The sequence below is a fragment of the Brienomyrus brachyistius genome, chromosome 8 (genome assembly GCF_023856365.1).
Source record: "Brienomyrus brachyistius isolate T26 chromosome 8, BBRACH_0.4, whole genome shotgun sequence".
Classification (NCBI taxonomy): domain Eukaryota; kingdom Metazoa; phylum Chordata; class Actinopteri; order Osteoglossiformes; family Mormyridae; genus Brienomyrus; species Brienomyrus brachyistius.
This window is the reverse complement of record NC_064540.1, coordinates 13499182-13518453: the sequence shown is the minus strand read 5'-3', so window position 1 is coordinate 13518453 and position 19272 is coordinate 13499182. Positions and strand designations below refer to the sequence as shown.

General features: G+C 42.4%; 1 protein-coding gene across 2 annotated transcripts in view; it reads left to right on the top strand.

Moving 5' to 3' along the window:
* LOC125746976 (SLIT-ROBO Rho GTPase-activating protein 3) overlaps window positions 1-18724 on the top strand; it is an 81736-nt gene extending 63012 nt beyond the window's left edge. For both annotated transcript variants that reach the window (XM_049021583.1, XM_049021582.1), the window contains exons 13-22: window positions 147-207; window positions 1390-1467; window positions 1877-2011; window positions 2617-2722; window positions 3637-3864; window positions 4313-4386; window positions 8139-8319; window positions 9402-9551; window positions 10451-10769; window positions 12722-18724. In XM_049021583.1, coding sequence (XP_048877540.1) covers window positions 147-207; window positions 1390-1467; window positions 1877-2011; window positions 2617-2722; window positions 3637-3864; window positions 4313-4386; window positions 8139-8319; window positions 9402-9551; window positions 10451-10769; window positions 12722-13135 — 1746 coding nt within the window. In that variant the 3' untranslated portion in view covers window positions 13136-18724. The remainder of the gene's footprint in view (window positions 1-146; window positions 208-1389; window positions 1468-1876; window positions 2012-2616; window positions 2723-3636; window positions 3865-4312; window positions 4387-8138; window positions 8320-9401; window positions 9552-10450; window positions 10770-12721) is intronic.
* Window positions 18725-19272: the final 548 nt, after the last annotated feature.

Below are 19272 nucleotides of genomic sequence, written 5' to 3'. Positions count from 1 at the left end.
ATTTTTATAAGCTATCATGTGTTATACAAGGGGCCAAAAAGGCTATTAGACTTGCCCTAATAGAGTTGAATTACAAATATAATGGAGTGATTGATCATCAATGATGTCACTAGCTGGTGCTAAGCAAGGCTTGCCCTGTATTTCAGGATTCGGGTCAGGCTATTCCTCTTGTGGTGGAGAGCTGTATTCGCTACATCAATCTGTATGGTAAGTAGACTATGGTTAATGTGGCAACTTGGCTCTTAAAGTTACTTATAGTTTCAGACAGACAGCATCAAAGGTGTGTTTTTGTGAGAGATCTGACTTTGTGTGTTTCTGTGAGAGAACTAGCCTTCCCTGTGTATCTGTGAGAGACCTAGCCTTCAGTATGTGTCTGTGAGAGAGTTGGCCTTCAGTGTGTATCTGTGAGAGACTTGGCCTTCAGTGTGTATCTCTGAGAGACCTAGCCTTCAGTGTGTGTGTGTGAGAGAGATTTGGCCTTCAGTCTGTATCTGTGAGAGACCTGGCCTCCAGTATGTGTCTGTGAGGGATTTGGCATTCAGTGTGTATCTGTGAGAGACCTGGCCTTCAGTGTGTATGTATGAGAGGTTTGGCCTTCATTGTGTATCTATGAGAGACTTAGCCTTCAGTGTTTATCTGTGAGAGACCATGGCCTTCCCTGTGTATCTGTGAGAGACCTGGCCTTCAATGTGTATATACAGTATGAGAGATTTGGCCTTCAGTGTGTATCTGTGAAAGACTTAGCCTTCCGTGTGTATCTGTGAGAGACCTGGCCTTCCGTGTGTATCTGTGAGAGACCATGGCCTTCCGTGTGTATCTGTGAGAGACCTGGCCTTCAGTGTATAGGGCCGGATAGAACAGCTTTTTCATAATTTTAAACATTTAAATTTTTTGTCCGAAAATTAGATTTTTTTTTTTTGGTGGGGTTTGAATGAAGAAAGAAAAGCATGCTTCTTAAGGGGCAAAGCTGTTTCCTAAACATTCCTAAACTGCACCACACACAGAGATGAGGGTCAATTGGAACTGAGGGTCAGTAAATTGATTAAGAAATTAAGTTATCTGTGATGCATAGTGAGGTTTATATGAGGCCCATTTATCCTTTGAACTGCTTGTCTGTCTTCATTTGTGACTCTTTTTGTGGCATGTGTTAGAGCTGGTCCCCTTCCTGGGGTTAAAGTGAAATCACAGAAAGCAGGTTTATAACTAAAACCATGTGCTTTCTGAGCCTGGGTGAAGGCTAGTGGGGGCTAGTCTTGGAAAAAAACGGCAGTTTGTGACCAGATTACATTTCCTGTTCTCTATTACGTCCCCAGATTACTTTCATGTGCTGACTTCCCCAGTTTGAAGATAACAGCCATTTGACTCGGCTGTGCATCTCTCTTTCTTTAGGTTTGCAGCAGCAGGGAATATTCAGAGTTCCTGGCTCTCAGGTCGAAGTCAACGATATTAAAAATTCATTTGAGAGAGGTGAGATGTGAAATGCACAACTTTTATTGCTGATGGCATTGAATTCCAATTCAGTTTCCTCGTCATCTGTGCTGAGGAGTTACCGATCAGCTGCAGTAAGCATGTGAATTAACATCACACACGTATACAGTATAGTGTGTCTATTTAGATGTGTATATATGCCATTTTAGAAAATTCCAAGCAATTACTATAGCCATTACAATATTTTAATTAATATCTTGACAGCAATATTAATCTTGAACACTAACATTGAAGGAAAAAAACTAACTTCCAGAAACTTCATACAAGTTCACTGTTGTTTAATTTTTGCTTTATATTGACTTTGTGGTTGGTCAGCTGTATGCATTCCCTTGTGAAAGATGGTAGTGTCTAGGATGCTAAGTTTCTCAGGCGAGTGCTCTTCCTCCAGGAGAAGATCCTCTGATTGATGACCAGAGTGACCACGACATCAACTCTGTGGCAGGGGTGCTGAAGCTCTACTTCCGCGGCCTGGAGAACCCCCTCTTCCCCAAGGAGCGCTTCCTGGACCTGATCTCCACAATCAGTATGTTTTTCCCTCTGGCCAGGGCTCAGAGCTTTGGCCATTGAAATAAAATCCCATTTCTGATTTCCATGGACCACGAATTGTGTTCTTCTTCTGCTTGTTTCATCATGAAATTGTCACCCTAAGACCATCGCCTGTGCTGGGATCGCTGACTTGGCCCAGTCTCCATTATATAACGCCCCCGCAGTCTCCTTGCTGGGATACCGGAGCCCACTTTCCACAGAGATACCAAGTCAAGCATATGGAAGCAATTGAAATGCTTTGGCTCCATGGCTGTGGCTGGACTGGAATTTAATCGATTGGGCGATTGAGGCGGGGCTGGGGCGCGTTGGATTTGTTGTTAAATATGGATTTGTGAAAACCTTTCTGGAACCCCATTATCAGAAGTTAACATTTTGCTGACTTGAAGAACGTGTCTTTGTGAGAATTCACTTCATATTATGTTTTAATTAGTAATATAAACTTGTCTTCTCTCTGGTATCTGAATTGCATTCCAGTTCTGATTGTTTCTCAGCGAAGATTCGCTTCGTGGTTTTGGCTGTTAAGCACTGTGTTTCTCCTTGGCATGTAAATGAAAAGCCGACCCGTAATCTTGTCCATTTTAGAACTTGAATCGTCTGTTGAGAGGGCCCACCATATCCAGCAGATCATCGTCACCCTTCCTCGCTCTGTCATCATCGTCATGAGATACCTGTTTGCCTTCCTTAACCAGTGAGTGTAAAGCTTGCGGCTGACTGCGTTCACAAGCTGCAGAAAATGGCTATATGATGATGTCAGCGTATGAGTGCTTTTTCATTTTTTGTGAAGAGCAAAAAGTATCCCTGAATAGGCCGGCCGAATTGCGAAATGTCAAGAAAAAGTGTTTCGTATCTGTTCACAGGTTACTTCAAGTGGCACATTTCCATTGGTTTCGCACTTCTCCTTTTATGTTATTTGTAAAACAGGAACGTCTTCTTTACAGAAGTAATATTCCTGTCCTTTTTCAGTGCACTGTTCTTGTTGAAGGCTTGGCCTATAGCAGAGTGAAATTTTTCATTTTACATCTGGCGTCGTATATCTAGCGTCGTATTCTTTTCTTCACTTCCAGCTTTGAAACATTTCCAACAGCTGTTTTTTTATGAACTGGCTTCATTGTGTAGACAGGCCTAATCTGATCAGGAAGTCCCCTCAAAGGTGCATGTTAGTGAAGGCTTTCCACAGACTTGGGGGGCAGTGAGAGCAATTCTCACTGAGGGGTCTGACTCAATAAGTAAATCTTAGTTATATGCAATGGGGAATTTATCTGGAGATGGGAGTGAATGTGGGAGGACTACAAATGAAACAGAGTTGGCCTGATTTTAGCAGGTGAGGGACTACAGGGGAGGTGGGTCACAGTAAGGTCTAGAGACCCTGGAGGGCTGGGGGGTTGGGGTATGGAATGACCATGCTGACCACTGAACCCCAGCCTGTCCCAAGATAGTTACGTCACTGTATCTTACTGTGTCATTTACAGACCATTAATATCATCATGGCCGTGCCTGATGACAAGAGCACTGAACAGCATGTGAAAGGCTGATGTTTCAACATAACCCATAATCAGTTGTTACCATGAAATGACAGAATGATTTCATTGGCTGCCACTCCAGCTTATCGCAGTACAGCGACGAGAACATGATGGACCCCTACAACCTGGCCATCTGCTTCGGGCCCACGTTGATGCCCATCCCTGACGGGCAAGACCCTGTAGCCTGTCAGGCCCACGTCAATGAAGTCATCAAGACCATCATAATCCACAACGAGATCATCTTCCCCAGCAACCGTGAGCTGGACGGGCCTGTCTATGAGAAGTGCATGGCGGGAGGCGAGGAATACTGGTCAGTGAGTCTGTGGACCGTAACGGGGGTCCCTTTGTCCTGTGTATCCATGGCTACTGTTCAGGGTAGAGCTTCATGGTTTCTCTTTATACTTATGTGTATGTTACTGTAACAGCCCACTGATTAAATGGACATATTTGGGTCGAAATCAAGCTATATGAAATAGAAATATGCAATTTATTCTTGCAGGGGGTGAGCAGCAAATTTCTGTGTAGGACACTCTTACCTCAGCTATGACTGTTGCACTGAAACTCACAGTCCTCCTCTGTCAATATCTTTCTAAAATCTATGCTGTTGTTTTAAATAATGTGCTTTTGTGTACCCTGACTAGGGTAAGCGGTTGCAGAAAATAAATGGGATGCAGTTTTCACGTGGAACTTTTACAAAAGCAGTAGTGAAATTGCAGTGTTATGTCATTGTCGGTGATGCCATCTTTATTCCTCCTCAGTGACAGCCCTCATAGTGAACAGGGCACCATTGATGAGGTGGACAATGGCACAGAGCCACACACCAGTGATGATGGTGAGACTATACTTAAAATACTCCATCCATCCATCCATCCATCCATTCATCCATCCATCTATTCATGCATGCAGTATATGGTGATGGTGAAATTATGTGATTCATTTCAATACAAACTTAATACATCATAAAACTCAATATTAATATGTAATAATATGTGCTTATGTATCACAAAGCACTTTATGAAGGTTTACCAACCTGAACAGCATGGGACAGATACAACAACAATTAGAGTTCAAATATCCTAATGGGAAATGATGGCAAAGAAACAGGACTACGGTATTTACAGGGAATATGTCTGCACATGAATCATACTCACATAACAAATACTAAAGATGTATTTGACATTGAAATGGCTTTGTCTATGAAGTTTGAATTCCTGATTAAAAATTGAGTTACTTTTGCTTTGGCTCTGACGATTGCAGCACTTCGATCATTTACATCTCTGCTTGAGCTCCAGTTTTCAGTGTTTAATGAAATCTACTGAAGTGTTTCCTCAATCAGTTGAGTCGAAAATGTTATTGTTTTCACACCTTAGATCTGACCCCACGGACATCCCCCTCTACCTCTGTTACCCCGCTTCCCCCCACTCAATCTACATGCATCTTTTTTTTCATCTATTGGACATCAAATTTGCTTTATATTGCAGTATTCAAATACCTCTTTTCCTCTTAATGTTCTTATAATTATATTGCACAGCTTGCACTATTTTATTCCATTATTGTATTATTAGTGTATTTTTCTATGTATTGTTCTTCATGCATGTTCTTGCTCTTCTGTGTCATCTGTAAATATAAGCACAAATACTGGCAAAACAAATTCCTAGTACATGCAGTTGTGCCTGGCCAGTAAAGTGATTTCTGATTCTGATTCTCTCATTCTGGTATGTGTGGCCCAGCTGTGAATGGACTTAATCAGATAGCAATAGTCCAGACTGCATGCACTTTTAGGCTGGAGTCCCCGTTCTCGGTTCTGGTAAGTCCCCGTGGCAGCGTGTTTAAGCTGTGTGGAGTCTGGACCTTCATAATTAAAGTCAGATGCACGAACAGGCATTTGGTTTCCACACAGAGCAGTATTTCCCTCAGTGAAGCTCCCTTTAGAAATGTCCTCTGCCCTCTTCTGATGTGTTATTGATTACTAAGAGGAGTTTCAGTTAGACCTCGTTTGCTAACACCCCATAGAGATAATAAGATTGACCTGGGATATTTCAGGGTGTACATCCACTCCCTGAAAAAGGAGCCTCCTCTGGGTGCTGCAGCCGTTAAAATCACTAACATTTTTTCATGTTTTGGATGGATCTTGGGCAGAGAGGAATCCCAAAGGTGGATGGGGACAGCTTGTGAGTGCTGAACCCCCCTCCCCCCATATGCGTACACAGGCAAACACACAAACAGATGCTCCTGGCTCACTGCCTTGCCCCAGCCTGTTACCCTTTTTTACTTTGTTCACGGTCAGCAAACAAATCCCACAGGGCTTTTCCTTTGTTTCGTGTTTTCCGGCTCCTGCCTTTGCAGATAAACGCCAGTAAACGGACTCAGAAACCCAGAGTACGGATAGTCAGATTGTAGTCAACTGGGTTAAGAATGTATAAAAATGTCTGTCATCTGTGGCCAGGCAATGGTTAAGCCTGTTCTTAAACATAATGCTTCGACATAGTTGTACTTTCTGTAAGTGAAAGCAAAGAACTGCAGGAAAGGAGTGAGAAGGCAGCCTCCTATTTAATATGCTGTGAGGGGTTAGATCACATGACTCAGCTTCTAAACATGAAGCTGCTCCACAGGGCTGCATCCATTCGAAAGGAAAAGGGGAAGCTGGCCTTTATGAAAGTGAGCTGTGGCCTGCTGGTATTCCTCATGACCTCAGCAGAGAACAACATTTCAAATCACACATCACGCCCTCAGACGGGTTCATTCTTATTAAGTTAGGGGTTACGCAGAGGCGGGAATTTGTATGAAAACCTCAGACGGGTCCATCCCCATTAGATTAGGGGAGGTACAGAGGCTGCGACGGGTCCATCCTTGCTAATCTAGGGGAGGCACAGAGGCTGCGATTTGTATGAAAACCTCGGACAGGTCCGTCCTCGCTAAGCTAGGCGAGACGCAGAGGTGTCGATTTGTATGAAATCCTCTGATGGGTCCATCCCCACTAGCTCAGGGGATTTGCAGATGCTGTGATTTCTATGAAATCCTCGGATCGGTCCATCTTTTCTAGGCTGGGGGACACACAGAGGCGGCAATTTCAGTGAAATTCTTGGATGGGTCCATCCTCACTAGGCTAAGGCATATGCAGAGACGCCGATTTCTATGAAATCCTCGGATTGGTCCATCCTCACTAGGCTAGGGGAGACGCAGAGACGGCGATTTCTATGAAATCCCTGGATGGGTCCATCCTCACTAGGCTAAGGCATATGCAGAGACGGTGAGTTATATGAAATCCTTGGAAGCATTAATAAACCCTGCTTACAGGCCAGGTCCCACATTTCCCGCTGATAGCCAGTTTATTTAATGCATCTACTTATCCTCTGACCCTGGCATAGGATTAATTTGAGGCCTCTGAGGCTTACTGTGTCTCTCAGGAAACTCCCACAGTCATAGAGCATTTCCATTCTAAGCATTAGATGAGGAGGAGCCACATACTGCCCCCACCTGGCTCAGCTGCTTATGCCTCTGTGCTTGGGTTCAGATGGTCACTGGTTCCAATCCCCCTCAGGAGAGATTTCCAGTGTGACCTTAAATAAAGCTTCATTTCAGAATCTCCTAAATATGTTTCCATACATGATAACTTTGAATTTTAACCTGTGGTCAAATTAGCATTGAAAGAACACTCATATTGTAGCTTCAGTTAACTAGATCTTAGATCTACCCCTCCTGTCCAATATACCCCCTAGTTCATGTGTAGTCATTTCTTCTACTTTTTCTCAGATAGTCCTCCCCCCCACTAGCAGGGGGTCACATACCGTTCTGTGATCTTCTAGCTTCTTCTCTTGGTCAGGGTGAAGGGGGGGGGGGTCTGTTTTACAATTCTAGCTGAAATAAGTCAAATTTTCTCCCTCCTCTGTTGTTTCCCCTGTCTCTCCTGTTGTTTTCTCTGTAGAGCTGATTCTTCATGTCACTAGTTTTACTCCAGTTGCTAGTGGAGTCGCATTTCTGTTGGGTCCTTGAGAGAGGCCACAGAATGCTGGAGCCAGAAAAGGGGCAGACCCTGCACTCTCACTTGTTAATGTGTGTGTTTGTCACAATGCAGAACAAGATTGGACACGTAGACAAAGTTTTATCTGTATTCGGCACCTTTAAAGTCAATACACAGATGATTTACCATAAATATTACATCTATTTGTTTTTTTTTTTATGCCTCCATCCAGAATGATGCACAATTGAGAAAATAGGGTCAGCCAGTCTCTGGCATGATTGGGGGGTAAGGGCCCTGCTCAAGGGCCCAACATTGAAATCACTCTGCGAGTCGAGGGATTTTAATTAGCGACCATCTGAGCACAGGCACACAGTCCTCACCTGGAATTTTCTCTATGTCTCAAAGTAGAACAAGATGGGATATGCAAGAACTAAGGTATCGTAAAGTACATATAGAAATGACGGTTGCATGATGGTTATTTCTGCAGGTGGTTTTTGGCTGCGAGCTTTTGTTACGAAGAGAGTGCTCTACCCCACTGGACTGCACAGACCCCGGTGTCTGAACTGAAGGCCACGCATGGGGCAGAAGTGTAACCAAAAGCGTGTGTCTGTTGCTCTCTGTAGAAGTGGAGCAGATCGAAGCCATCGCCAAGTTTGACTACACAGGCCGCTCCCCGCGGGAGCTCTCCTTCAAGAAGGGCGCGTCCCTGCTGCTGTACCACCGTGCCTCTGAGGACTGGTGGGAGGGCCGGCACAACGGCGTCGATGGGCTCATTCCACACCAGTACATCGTGGTGCAGGACATGTGAGGCCGCCGACTACATCACTGCACCCAGCAGCCTTACAGTCCATGCATAGATTAATACCTGCAAGCATTACCACAGTCACGGCATTTATTTATACAGCAGATGCTTTTATTCAAAGTGATGTACAGTTGAGATAGGCTTGGTCAACTGGTCCCTGGAGTGTCTGGGGATAAGGGTCTTGTACAAAGGCCCATAGTGACATCACTCTGCTGACCATGGGCTTTGAGGTGACGGCCTTTGGAATACAGGCACAGAACCCAAACCCACAGAGCCACACTCAGCCTCACTCAGAAGGAACACGCTTTTAAATAACTTTTACATGTTAGACAGCTCCATCCTGGTACACATCACATGTATTTCACTTATGATTTTGAAATCGGAAAGTACACCTGATTTTAAATAACTTTAAAATGTTTGACAGCTCCATCCGGGTACACATCATACAGTATGCATTTCACTTATGATTTTGAAATCAGAAAGTACACCTGATTTGATACTTTCTCATTACTATAGTTAGACTATATTGATTATAATGATAAATGACTATGGTGTTTCCAGTAAAAAAAAAAAAATTGACACTACAAAAGATGGAAAAATATTATGCTTGGTCTACACTGCTCTTGGCTTGGGAGGATTTAAAATAACATCTGCACCAATAAAGTTAATACTGAGAGCCAAATGCAAGTTTTACAACATAACAGTAAACTGGTTTACTGTTTGATGGAAGGACGGCCCTCAGTGATACCTGTTGTTGGGCATGTTACTCTCTTTTTCATGTCACCTGGTTCCTGAGTATTTGCAGTGATGATTGAAACACTCAGTGTTTGTTCTGTACTTTTCTTTATTCCATTCTGCACTTATTGCATAAATGGCCCCAGCTCAGATACCATTACGCTTGAGGAGTAACAGAGTAGAAGTGCATGGGGAGTAGCGGTGGTGGTATTATGTTTCAGGATGCCTGTATTTTATTATTTCTTTATGGGGCAAGAAATGAGATCACCATAGCAGCAGACCGCAGTGGGTGTCCCCGTCTGTACTGGCCCCTGTCCCTGAAGCGCTCTTTCTGTTCACGGCTCTTCAGGGACGACGCCTTTTCCGACAGCCTGAGCCAGAAGGCTGACAGCGAGGCCAGCAGCGGGCCGCTCCTGGACGACAAGGCCTCCTCCAAAAACGACATGCCGTCCCCCTGCGAGGCCTCGCCCGACTACGGCTTCGGGGGGGTCATGGGAAGGTAAGTGCAGCCACGCTGAGACCCTCAGGCAGCTTAAGCCCCATATCTTCACCTCCTGATTTTCAGCTCCATAAAAATATGCACCCCACATGCAAGTAGGGAGTATTTATTTTATGATTAAGAGCAGTGAAGATGGGTCTGATATAATATCTGGAAGATTCTGTGTGTGTCGCACATACACCCGCACACATTTATATGTCTACACGTTTACACAAGCTTCTTAAGGCTTACTCTGATCCCTGTGAAATACCAGGCTAGCTCTCTAATGCCTCTCTAAGCCACTCTGGGCTGTAATTAACCTTTGGATGAGATTCAGTTTGGAACATGTTTCCAAAAGGGTACTTCTCGCTTGAATTTCTTCCTGTATTAGCAGAAAACTTCCTTTTCTCACACCTGTTTTGCCAGAGACGACATGAGATGGTAAATAATTAGCAATATGCTGTGGTTTCCGGGGTGTTATGGTTACTAATCGCCAAAGTAATAAAATACATCTTTAAATACTTTTTGCAATAACACTTAACCAGTTAGTCTCACTGTGTTTTGAGCCAGAATGCTCACATGGGTAGCATGAATAGCTTACAAGAACAGTGTGTCTTTGGAAGAAACCAGGAGTGCATGGAGAAGTCCACATGGACGTGGGGAAAACATGCTAACACCATCCCATCAGAGCTGGTTCCAGATTTCTACATTTACATCATGCAGCACACAGGGCAGTGAAATCTCATTTAGCAGGTCTCCAGCCAGCAATACAGAGGCAAAAATATATAATAGTAATATATAATATATATATACAGGTGCTGGTCATATAATTAGAATATCTTCAAAAAGTTGAATTATTTCACTAATTCCATTTAAGAAGTAAAACTTCTTAAGCACAGTACCTGTCTACCTGCCTCCAGAGTGCGCTTACGCTCCGATGGAGCTGCCATTCCCCGCCGACGCAGCGGCGCCGACGGCCACAGCCCCCCCCCTCGGGGTGTGGACACCCCCCCGCGGGCTGCCGCCTGCCCCAGCAGCCCCCACAAGATAGCCATCAACAGGGGGCGTTTAGAGAGCCCCGAGAAGCGACGACTGGGCACGTTCGGCAGCGTGGGCAGCATCAACTACCCTGACAGGAAGGTCTACCCAGAGGGCCACCCGCTGAGGCCAGCACCCGGGGCCACGCGTCACAGCAGCCTGGGGGACCACAAGTCTTTGGAGGCGGAGGCCCTCGCCGAGGTACCCAGCAGCTTGTTCAGTTATCCAGTGCCTTTGCAGTCTGTTTCTTCAGCAGTGGAAGAACTTACTGCCAGTTAAAAAAAGCCAGGACTACCTTCTATGGCTTCACATTTGCTAATGGTATAACTGATGACAGAGGAGATTCTAGTTTTTTTTTTAAAGTGGGGGGCGTAAGAGGGCCCATACTTCATTCAGAGAGCCCACCTTATCATTAGTCAATGAGTACCAGGGGATGGGACTCTCCTGTGGCCTTCCGGCTCTCTGCTTGGGCCTGTATATGCCCACAGCTGCTGTTTTAGTCATCAGATAGTAGCTTGAAGTTCCAGGTTATGTGATGAACACCACTTCCAGAAGCCAGCCAGTCATTATAAGTGCCCAAGCCAATACATCCCTGATTCCAGCATTAAATCAAAGGCAATCCTAATACTCTGCACAACTTATGCATTTTCCTTCCCCCTTAATCCTTAGAACCCAATAAATGCAAAATGCGTTGATTTTCACACCCATTAATGTCAGACTCGTAACTGGATACGTATAAAGAACAGACAAGAAACACAAATCTTTGGAATCGAGAGAACTTTCTTGATCAAGTTGCGCAAGTTGTACGCTAAACTATTCCAGAGTAATCCTGTGCACAATGAGGCATATATTTTAAACATTTTCCACCAAAAAGCACCCCAGATAACAAAGCGCAATGATCCACGCACTACCAACTATTAGCAGAACAGTAAATATAAACCAAACCAAAGAATATTACTCCTAAGATATTTGTTTTGAGCTTATAATAGGATTTGGTATGCTTTGTTTTCGCGTGTTTGTTTCAATATTTCTTCACTTAACAATGATTTTCTATTTCCATTTGTTTCGGATGTTAGAAAGTAATAAATAAAAATATATAAAAGCATGCATTGCTGTGTCCTGGGTATGATGTTAAACTGCATCCGGCCCTGCATGCAGTCCTCCAACTTGCAGGGAAACAATTTCTTTGGGGGTTGATGGCGGGATTGGCACTCGAGCCACCATAAAACAAATCAAAACTGCTCGATTTAATGAAGCACGATACTATTCTGCTGTCGTGGGGGTAGCTCTGCTGCAGCCACCTGCAGGAAGGCTGCACACACCATGAAGGGGATGGGGAAAAGCCTTCAGGAGCCCCATCCTCGGACGAGTGGGAACCGTCAGAGAGCCAATAGGGTCAGACATGTGGGTAGCTCATATAAATACAATGTAATGAGCTTAAAATCAAAGGGATAGAAAACGCTCAAAAATGGATAGGGTTCAAAGGGTTAGTCAAAGCAAGGACAGAAGATGCATAAGTAAATATATCTGAATTCAGGAGAGACTTGCACTGTATTAATCTCTGTTTTATGCTGAATAGTGGAGTTGATTTCGCAGAAGATAAGAAGATACAAAAAATTTTTTTATTTTATATGCAAGCTTCTCCTGATTGTGTGCAGAATCAGTACTTGAGGTAATGGAATTATAATAACAGAGCTCTTGTGAGGATTTTGGAAAAGACACTGATCAAGTTTAGTAGTATAATAATGTCTAAGTATCTTTTTTCACTGTTTCAGTAATATACCTGGTGCCATTAGACAGTTTGTCACCAAGCGCATCCTGGGAGTTAAAGAATCTCTCAGGATGGTGACATATCACTTTTGTTTTGTTGCTCCAGTCTGCTCCAATCTGATCCTTCAATCAATGATCCAAGCCCTGTACTGGATGCTACACCATTGTTTAGTGCTGACATTGCAGAGTGTTAATGCTTTAAGCAGAGCAGCTTTGCTATTATGCTTCCTCTGCCATTTAAGGAACTTGTCATCGTTTTGTCTTTATCAGTCAAATTGCTTGAGGGAAAATGTCATAATAGTTTGAATTCTCCGAAGAACAGATGGGACATTTGGGAAATATGTGGTGATACATAGTCAGTGCTTTATCCGTGTCTCGTGTAGGACATCGAGAAGACGATGAACACGGCCCTGCATGAGCTACGCGAGCTGGAGCGCCAGAACACAGCCAAGCAGGCCCCAGACGTGGTGCTGGACACGCTGGAGCCCATGAAGAATCCAGCAGGCTCGGAGCCGGGCAGCCCGCTGCACACTATCATGATCCGCGACCCGGACGCTGCCCTGCGGCGCAGCAGCAGCTCCAACACTGAGATGCTGAGCACCTTCAAGCCGGCACTCTCAGCCCGGCTGGCTGGGGCCCAGTTGCGGCCGCCGCCCATGCGGCCCTCCAGACCCGCCCCGGCCCAGCACCGCTCCAGCAGCTCCAGCTCCTCTGGAGTGGGCAGCCCCGCCGTCACCCCCACCGAGAAGATCTTCCCTAACAACTCCTCATCATCCGACAAGTCCGGCACCATGTAGCCCTGACAACAGACTTCCCTGCGGCTCGAAGGAGATGTTAGACTTTTGTGCGCTTTAGACTTTTATTCCAATCTTTTTCTTTCTAGAATCTTCTAGACTGTTTACTTTGCAGCCTCGGTGACGGGCCAAAAATTCAGAGGGAGCGTAAACATTTTTATCACTGCACTGCATCATGAGCTTAAGGGAAAACAAGAAACATGCCGTAGCCACAGAAATGTATTTGAATTTTTATTTCCAATTTTTACCTCAGAAAAAACGAACATTGAAAAACTTTAGAGTTAAATTTAAATTGAACATCTCTTCCTGCTTGCCCAGCTTCTCTTTCAGAGACTGCAGAAGATGCAGGTACGAGAGGGGCCTGGCATTTCTGTCCTGCACTGGTCATCCTGACATTTGACAACTGAGTTCTTGCCTTCAAAGGGCTGGTCAGATTTTGAGAGAATACCTGGTATATCCTGTGTCTCCCAGACTGGATCTAATGTCTTCATCAGAATTTCTCTCAAAGGTTGTGATCTCCTCGACCAACAGCCTGTGGGTTGTATATAAGTACTTACTTGAAGTGGTATTCCTTTTGTTTGTAGTTCAAGGGATACTCATCAAAATAACAACATAGAGAACTTGTACACGTATATGAGATGCAGAAACCTAAAACCAATATTCTACCTAATCGTAACATACCTGTGTATGACATGTAGTTTAATCTGTATATTAACTTGAGTAGACATTTTTTTGTATGTGTGATATTGTACAGTTTGAGATGGAACAGGCAAGACGATGGCAGAAGAGAATGGCGTCTATTTCTAAACAAAGGACACACAAAGGAAACGAAAATCTGTGTGCAAAAAGGGTGCACATTCAATTTAGTTTTTTTTTCTTGTTTGTTACAAACAAAATTTCACTGAGATGTTGATGACAGTGTGTATTTGCAGTGAAATCGCACTCCAAATCATTAACATATTTATGATTCAACATAGTGCTAATGCCACATTTCATTTAAAGAAGTTTACAAATATGATGTTTACATTGTTTTACATTCATGCACATTCCATTCTTTATTGCATTCCATATCTGTTCATATTTTGTGGATTATCACAGGGCTTAATCATCTCTGTTTGAGAATGGCTTTGTGATCCAGTAATGACAGTACTTTGACAGTGATTTTACAGGTCTTGGGAACGTGGGGTAAGGATCTATTGAGGAGGTACCATTGCAAATTCAAAGGATCTTTCAGAAGCCAGACAATTATTACATTACCTATTCTATAACTTTTTCAGCACATATTTTCCAGAGATGCATCTATCCATCCAACTTACATTTGTCAGGGTTGCAGGGATGCCTGGAGTTTGACACAGGCAGCATGTAACTTCAGGCTGGGGTACCAGTATTTTTCCGCAGATCATCTTTCAACTGCAGTTATGTCCAGTCCACACTTATTCCTGTCTAAGCAGATGGGTCTTACAACCCTGCAGCACAGCTAGGTGCCCATTCCTGGAAATCCTAACCAAATCTCAGTGATCTAACGGAGACTGCTGCTTCTTTTTAAACTCTGTTGCTACAGGGTGCTGGGTACATTTAGAGTACATAGCATTCATGTCGGGCTCTAGAGACGCATCTGATGCTACCCTTAATGTATTTCCTTAACATTTAACATGTTTGTGTTCATACCTGGATATTTTTAGGTGTGTCTTGCTGTTCCTGATCTATCCAGTGTTACTGCAGTGTGGTTGATTATTTTTAAAGTCAAACTGCAAACGAACCATTCAGCACAGAAACAAAAAATACAGCATAAAATATTGATGTGTCACATCCTAGATGTAACATTAATCTTAATTATGTTCCATGACTTCTAGTACCTTCAAAGCAGATGAGTTCCTGTCTGGTATGATCAGTTACCTGAGTCTGAGATACTTCCATGTTTTTAGCTGGTTTTTCAAATGTTCTTTTTATCTACTGGTCAGTCTGAAATCTGTGCACAGTGGAAAGTAAGTGTTCATCCTGCTTTTTAAAGCTATACTGCATTAACTTGTTTAACCACTGGGGGTTGCCTGTGTATCCAAAAGAAAATTATATGGCTGAACAGAAATCTTTCCCTTGGTTTTGTGAAAAACATCAGTTGACAAGTAACGTATCTGCTACATTTGGTTTTGAAAGTTTGTAGACAGCAAAATTTTATATTCTCTGGACATCAGCATTCTATCCCCTCTACCCCTGCAATACATGAGTCTATTTAAAACTAAACATATAGTTTCATATTCTCCTTTATTAAAATACATACAATTCACAAAGTCACAAAACACTTTCCTGGTTCTAATTGTTAGTTTTGAGTCGTATGAAAAATATGACTGGATGATGCTGTGATGCTCACTGGGAATGACATGACATTTGGAATGACAAACTGTGATGCATAGGCTTGGTAATTAAAATGCACTCTCTTTGGTGTAGATGTTAACCACATACATTGAAACACACCATCATCAAAATAGAAACACCTGACAATATTTCTTTGATATATACTTTGACGTATAGACATATACTTTGAACGTGTTAAAGTCTTCTATAGCTCAATGTCTCATTTGTACGTTTTGGCTTAAGGTGGATTTGTAACATACAGCCATTTTGGCCCCTCAGTGAAAGCAAAAAGACATAACACCTTAAATGAGTTCACTTCAGTCAGAGTTAATGTCATATCTGGACAACCTCTTGCCTGTTCCAGTCTGATCTATAAATTGCTTGCATTGCTGCAAAAATTTGCTGGAAATACTGTCAAGATTTGTATTATTAATTGAAATGTGATGATGTCCCAGAATCTGACAGATTCTTGATGTCACTTTAAGTGGTTAAATGTCTCAGTGTAAGGAATATCTGGCAGTCCATCATTCTTTCTCCTCAGTCCTGCATCAAATGTGTTCTATCCATGTTGCTGAAGTTCTATCTCAGAATGCATATCACTTTTGTCCATTTTGTGAGATGATTTGTAAACAGACCTCCAATCGGCAGGTGTCAAAAGAGTGAATAGCCCAGCAGTTGCCTTGTTTGGTGCTGTTGCGGGACCCTGTGGCATTGTGGCGGGCTGGCATCTTTTGAGGTGACACGAGTCTGCATGTCTCTGCCCTTGTGTGTGTTGGGGAGGTCAGACGTGGTTAGGCAGTGCTGAGTGTCCGTTCTGTACCTTCTTTCAAAACCCACTTGATGTGACAGTTTGACAGAGACTGTTTGTCGTGCCTTCTTGTTAACATGCACAATGTACGCCTTTGCCTTCAGTTTTGTGGGCTAAGGGAAACAGAAAATGCCTATTGAGACCTGGCGTAAACATTGTAGGTGTAATTTACGGATTATTTTGGCTGGGAAGAGGGTAAGTGACAGGTACAGAGAATATATACCATGAAGAGCCTCGGGAAGCAATACTTGTAATCCTAACAATATTTGGTTATAGTGCATATGCTGTTATATAGACTGATCCAAAAATTAAATTCAGAGTGTTTGAAGTCTTCACTCCTCCTTTGTAACACTGTATTTCAGAATATTGTTTCATGGGGTCTCTCCTTTGTAAACTATATCTCAGATTAGCGTTTGAAGGGTTTCCCCTATGTAACACTGTATCTCATTAACATTTGAAGGGGTTTCTCTTTTGTAACACTATATCTCAGATTAGCCTTTGAAGGAGTTTCTCCTTTGTAATACTATCTCGGATTAACATTTTAAGGAGGTTCTCCTTTGTAACACTGTATCTCGGATTAGTGTTTGAAGGGATTTTTCCATTGTAACACTATATCTCAGACGAGTGTTTGAAGGGGTTTCTCCTTTGTAACACTGTGTCTCAGACTAGAATTTGAAGGGGTCTCTCCTTTGTAGAACTATATCTCAGATTAGCATTTGAAGGGGGTTTCCTGTTTTTCCTTTGTAACACTTATATCTCAGATTAGTTTTTGAAGGTATTTCTCCTTTGTAACACTCTATCTCAGATTAACTTTTGAAGGGGTTTCTCAGGGCAGACTTCAGTGCCATGTTTTTACTAGAACATGACCAATGAAATGGTCCTGCAGCAATTCATCTGGATGGTAGGATAACAGTATTGTGAATAATAGAAAGTCAATGAACTTTAGGAGATATTGCCCTATCTGTGTAAGGAAAAAGTATGTTTGGGCTTTTCCTGTCCATTGTAGCTGAGACGATAGCATGGAATGTGACACCAACAATATGACCACTGAAGGCATACGCTACATAACTGCCTCTCATTACTCCCAGTAAGTAAGTAAACTTTGCCAGTCATTCTGACTTGACAAGGACAATACAATAGAGGAGAAATGCCAGCAATCAGTCAGTGATAGGTCAGTGCAGTTCCCGTTTACATTTTAGTGAACATGGCACAGGAATCTTGCCATTCTATCATCTGGTATGCTGAGCCCTAGCTAAGAAAGAGAAGCCTGAGTAGGCAATATCAGAACTTGGTATGCAATTGCCCACCCTCTGGTGGCCAACTTTAGCATTGCTCCTCTCATAATGAGACAAGTTTTTTATTCTGTAGGTTACCATTTCTTGTAAAGCCATCAATTAGACAGATCTGTCACATTTTCTCCTGAAGGATATGCACAATGAAAAGTCCATTTGCTTTGATCAACAGCCTGTCATTTCAAATACTAAGCACTTTTTCTACAAGCTACAGTATAGAAAATTTAAGCCCATTTTCTTATGTTTCAAAATTCTTATAATGCTTATTTGAAGATCATACATATAATAAAAAGCACAGAGTTAATAAATTCTAAGCAAATGGCTTATTGACAGATATCAAATATACTGTGTTGACATTTAATGTTACTGTAGTATTTTGATAATTTATTGCCTTTTAGATTTTTTTCCTACGGGGAATTTTTACAGTGCCTTTGGCGCACATCATCATTTTTTAACAGACGTGAAAAATTGCTTTTTTAAACTATACTGTGTATGTTTGATCATACTTGATCTTTAGACATTTTTGTTGTTTCACACTAACCGAAATCAAATCCATAAACTGTCATCAGAGGGAACCAAATGATATTTAGATTGTTGAAACGATAGAGGTAATGTGATATGTATGACTCTGCATTTAGGCTATGAAAAAGTGGAAAAAGATTAATGAAACCTGTTACACATCCACAGCTACTGGAAGAATTTATATCAATACTATTGATCTGGTATAATCTACCTGACCTGTATCAATTTCCTTATATTTAGATGTGAGGTGAGAAGCAAGACCTTGAGTTTTGAAAATAAAAAGTCACGGTGGATGTATGCTCACTGGCTACAGTAAGCTCATTTCCAGCACTTTGAGTTCATTCAAACTTGAGTTTCACATTTCATGGCTTGATTTATGTTCATTTATATTCTCTGTGGTCAGTTACTCCCTTCACCTATGATGTTGGCCATTTGATGTATAAAAAATTTGAATTTAAGTGCTCACACTTCCAATCTAACAAATCTCAGAGTTTACGCCACCTTTAGCTCTTTTAAAATAACCACTTCTGTCCAAGGCAACTGTGCATCAACCTCCCAGCAAACAATGAAATGTTGTGATGTTTGACGTGTAATAAACTGAGAGCGTGGAATAAGAAAGTCATGTCTTGGTTATTTGTTACTTTTTTGTACATTGCAGTGAGGAAGCCATGGGTTCTAAACTGCAGTCATGCATCCTGAATTTTTGTACAATCTGTTCATTAGTGTCTGAAATGTTGAGCTCTGTAATGAAAGGCACTAACCGAATGTAGGGAAACAACAAACTAGTATTCAGTAAATTCACCGAACTCCTCCTCACCAATGCATGTTCAACGGATATTTGGAAACAGTACATTGTGCTCTTCATACTTATTGATTATGGTCAGTTACTGGCTGTTGAGTCAGTGCAGTGATGGAATCACTTACTTTAGTTCCACGCTAACACGATGAGAACAAACCCAATCACATCCAAGAAGGTTTGAGGTTACTGTGATTCTCTACATGGGTACCTTGATCTGAAAATAGAACAATTTTCAAAGGCAAAAAATAAGCAGTGACTGCTGCTATCTAGTAAAATATTCCACTCATAAAAAACAAGCTAATTCTTTTGCAACAATTGTGCATTTGCTTCCACATTTTAGTAGCAACCTATTCATTATTTAAATTGA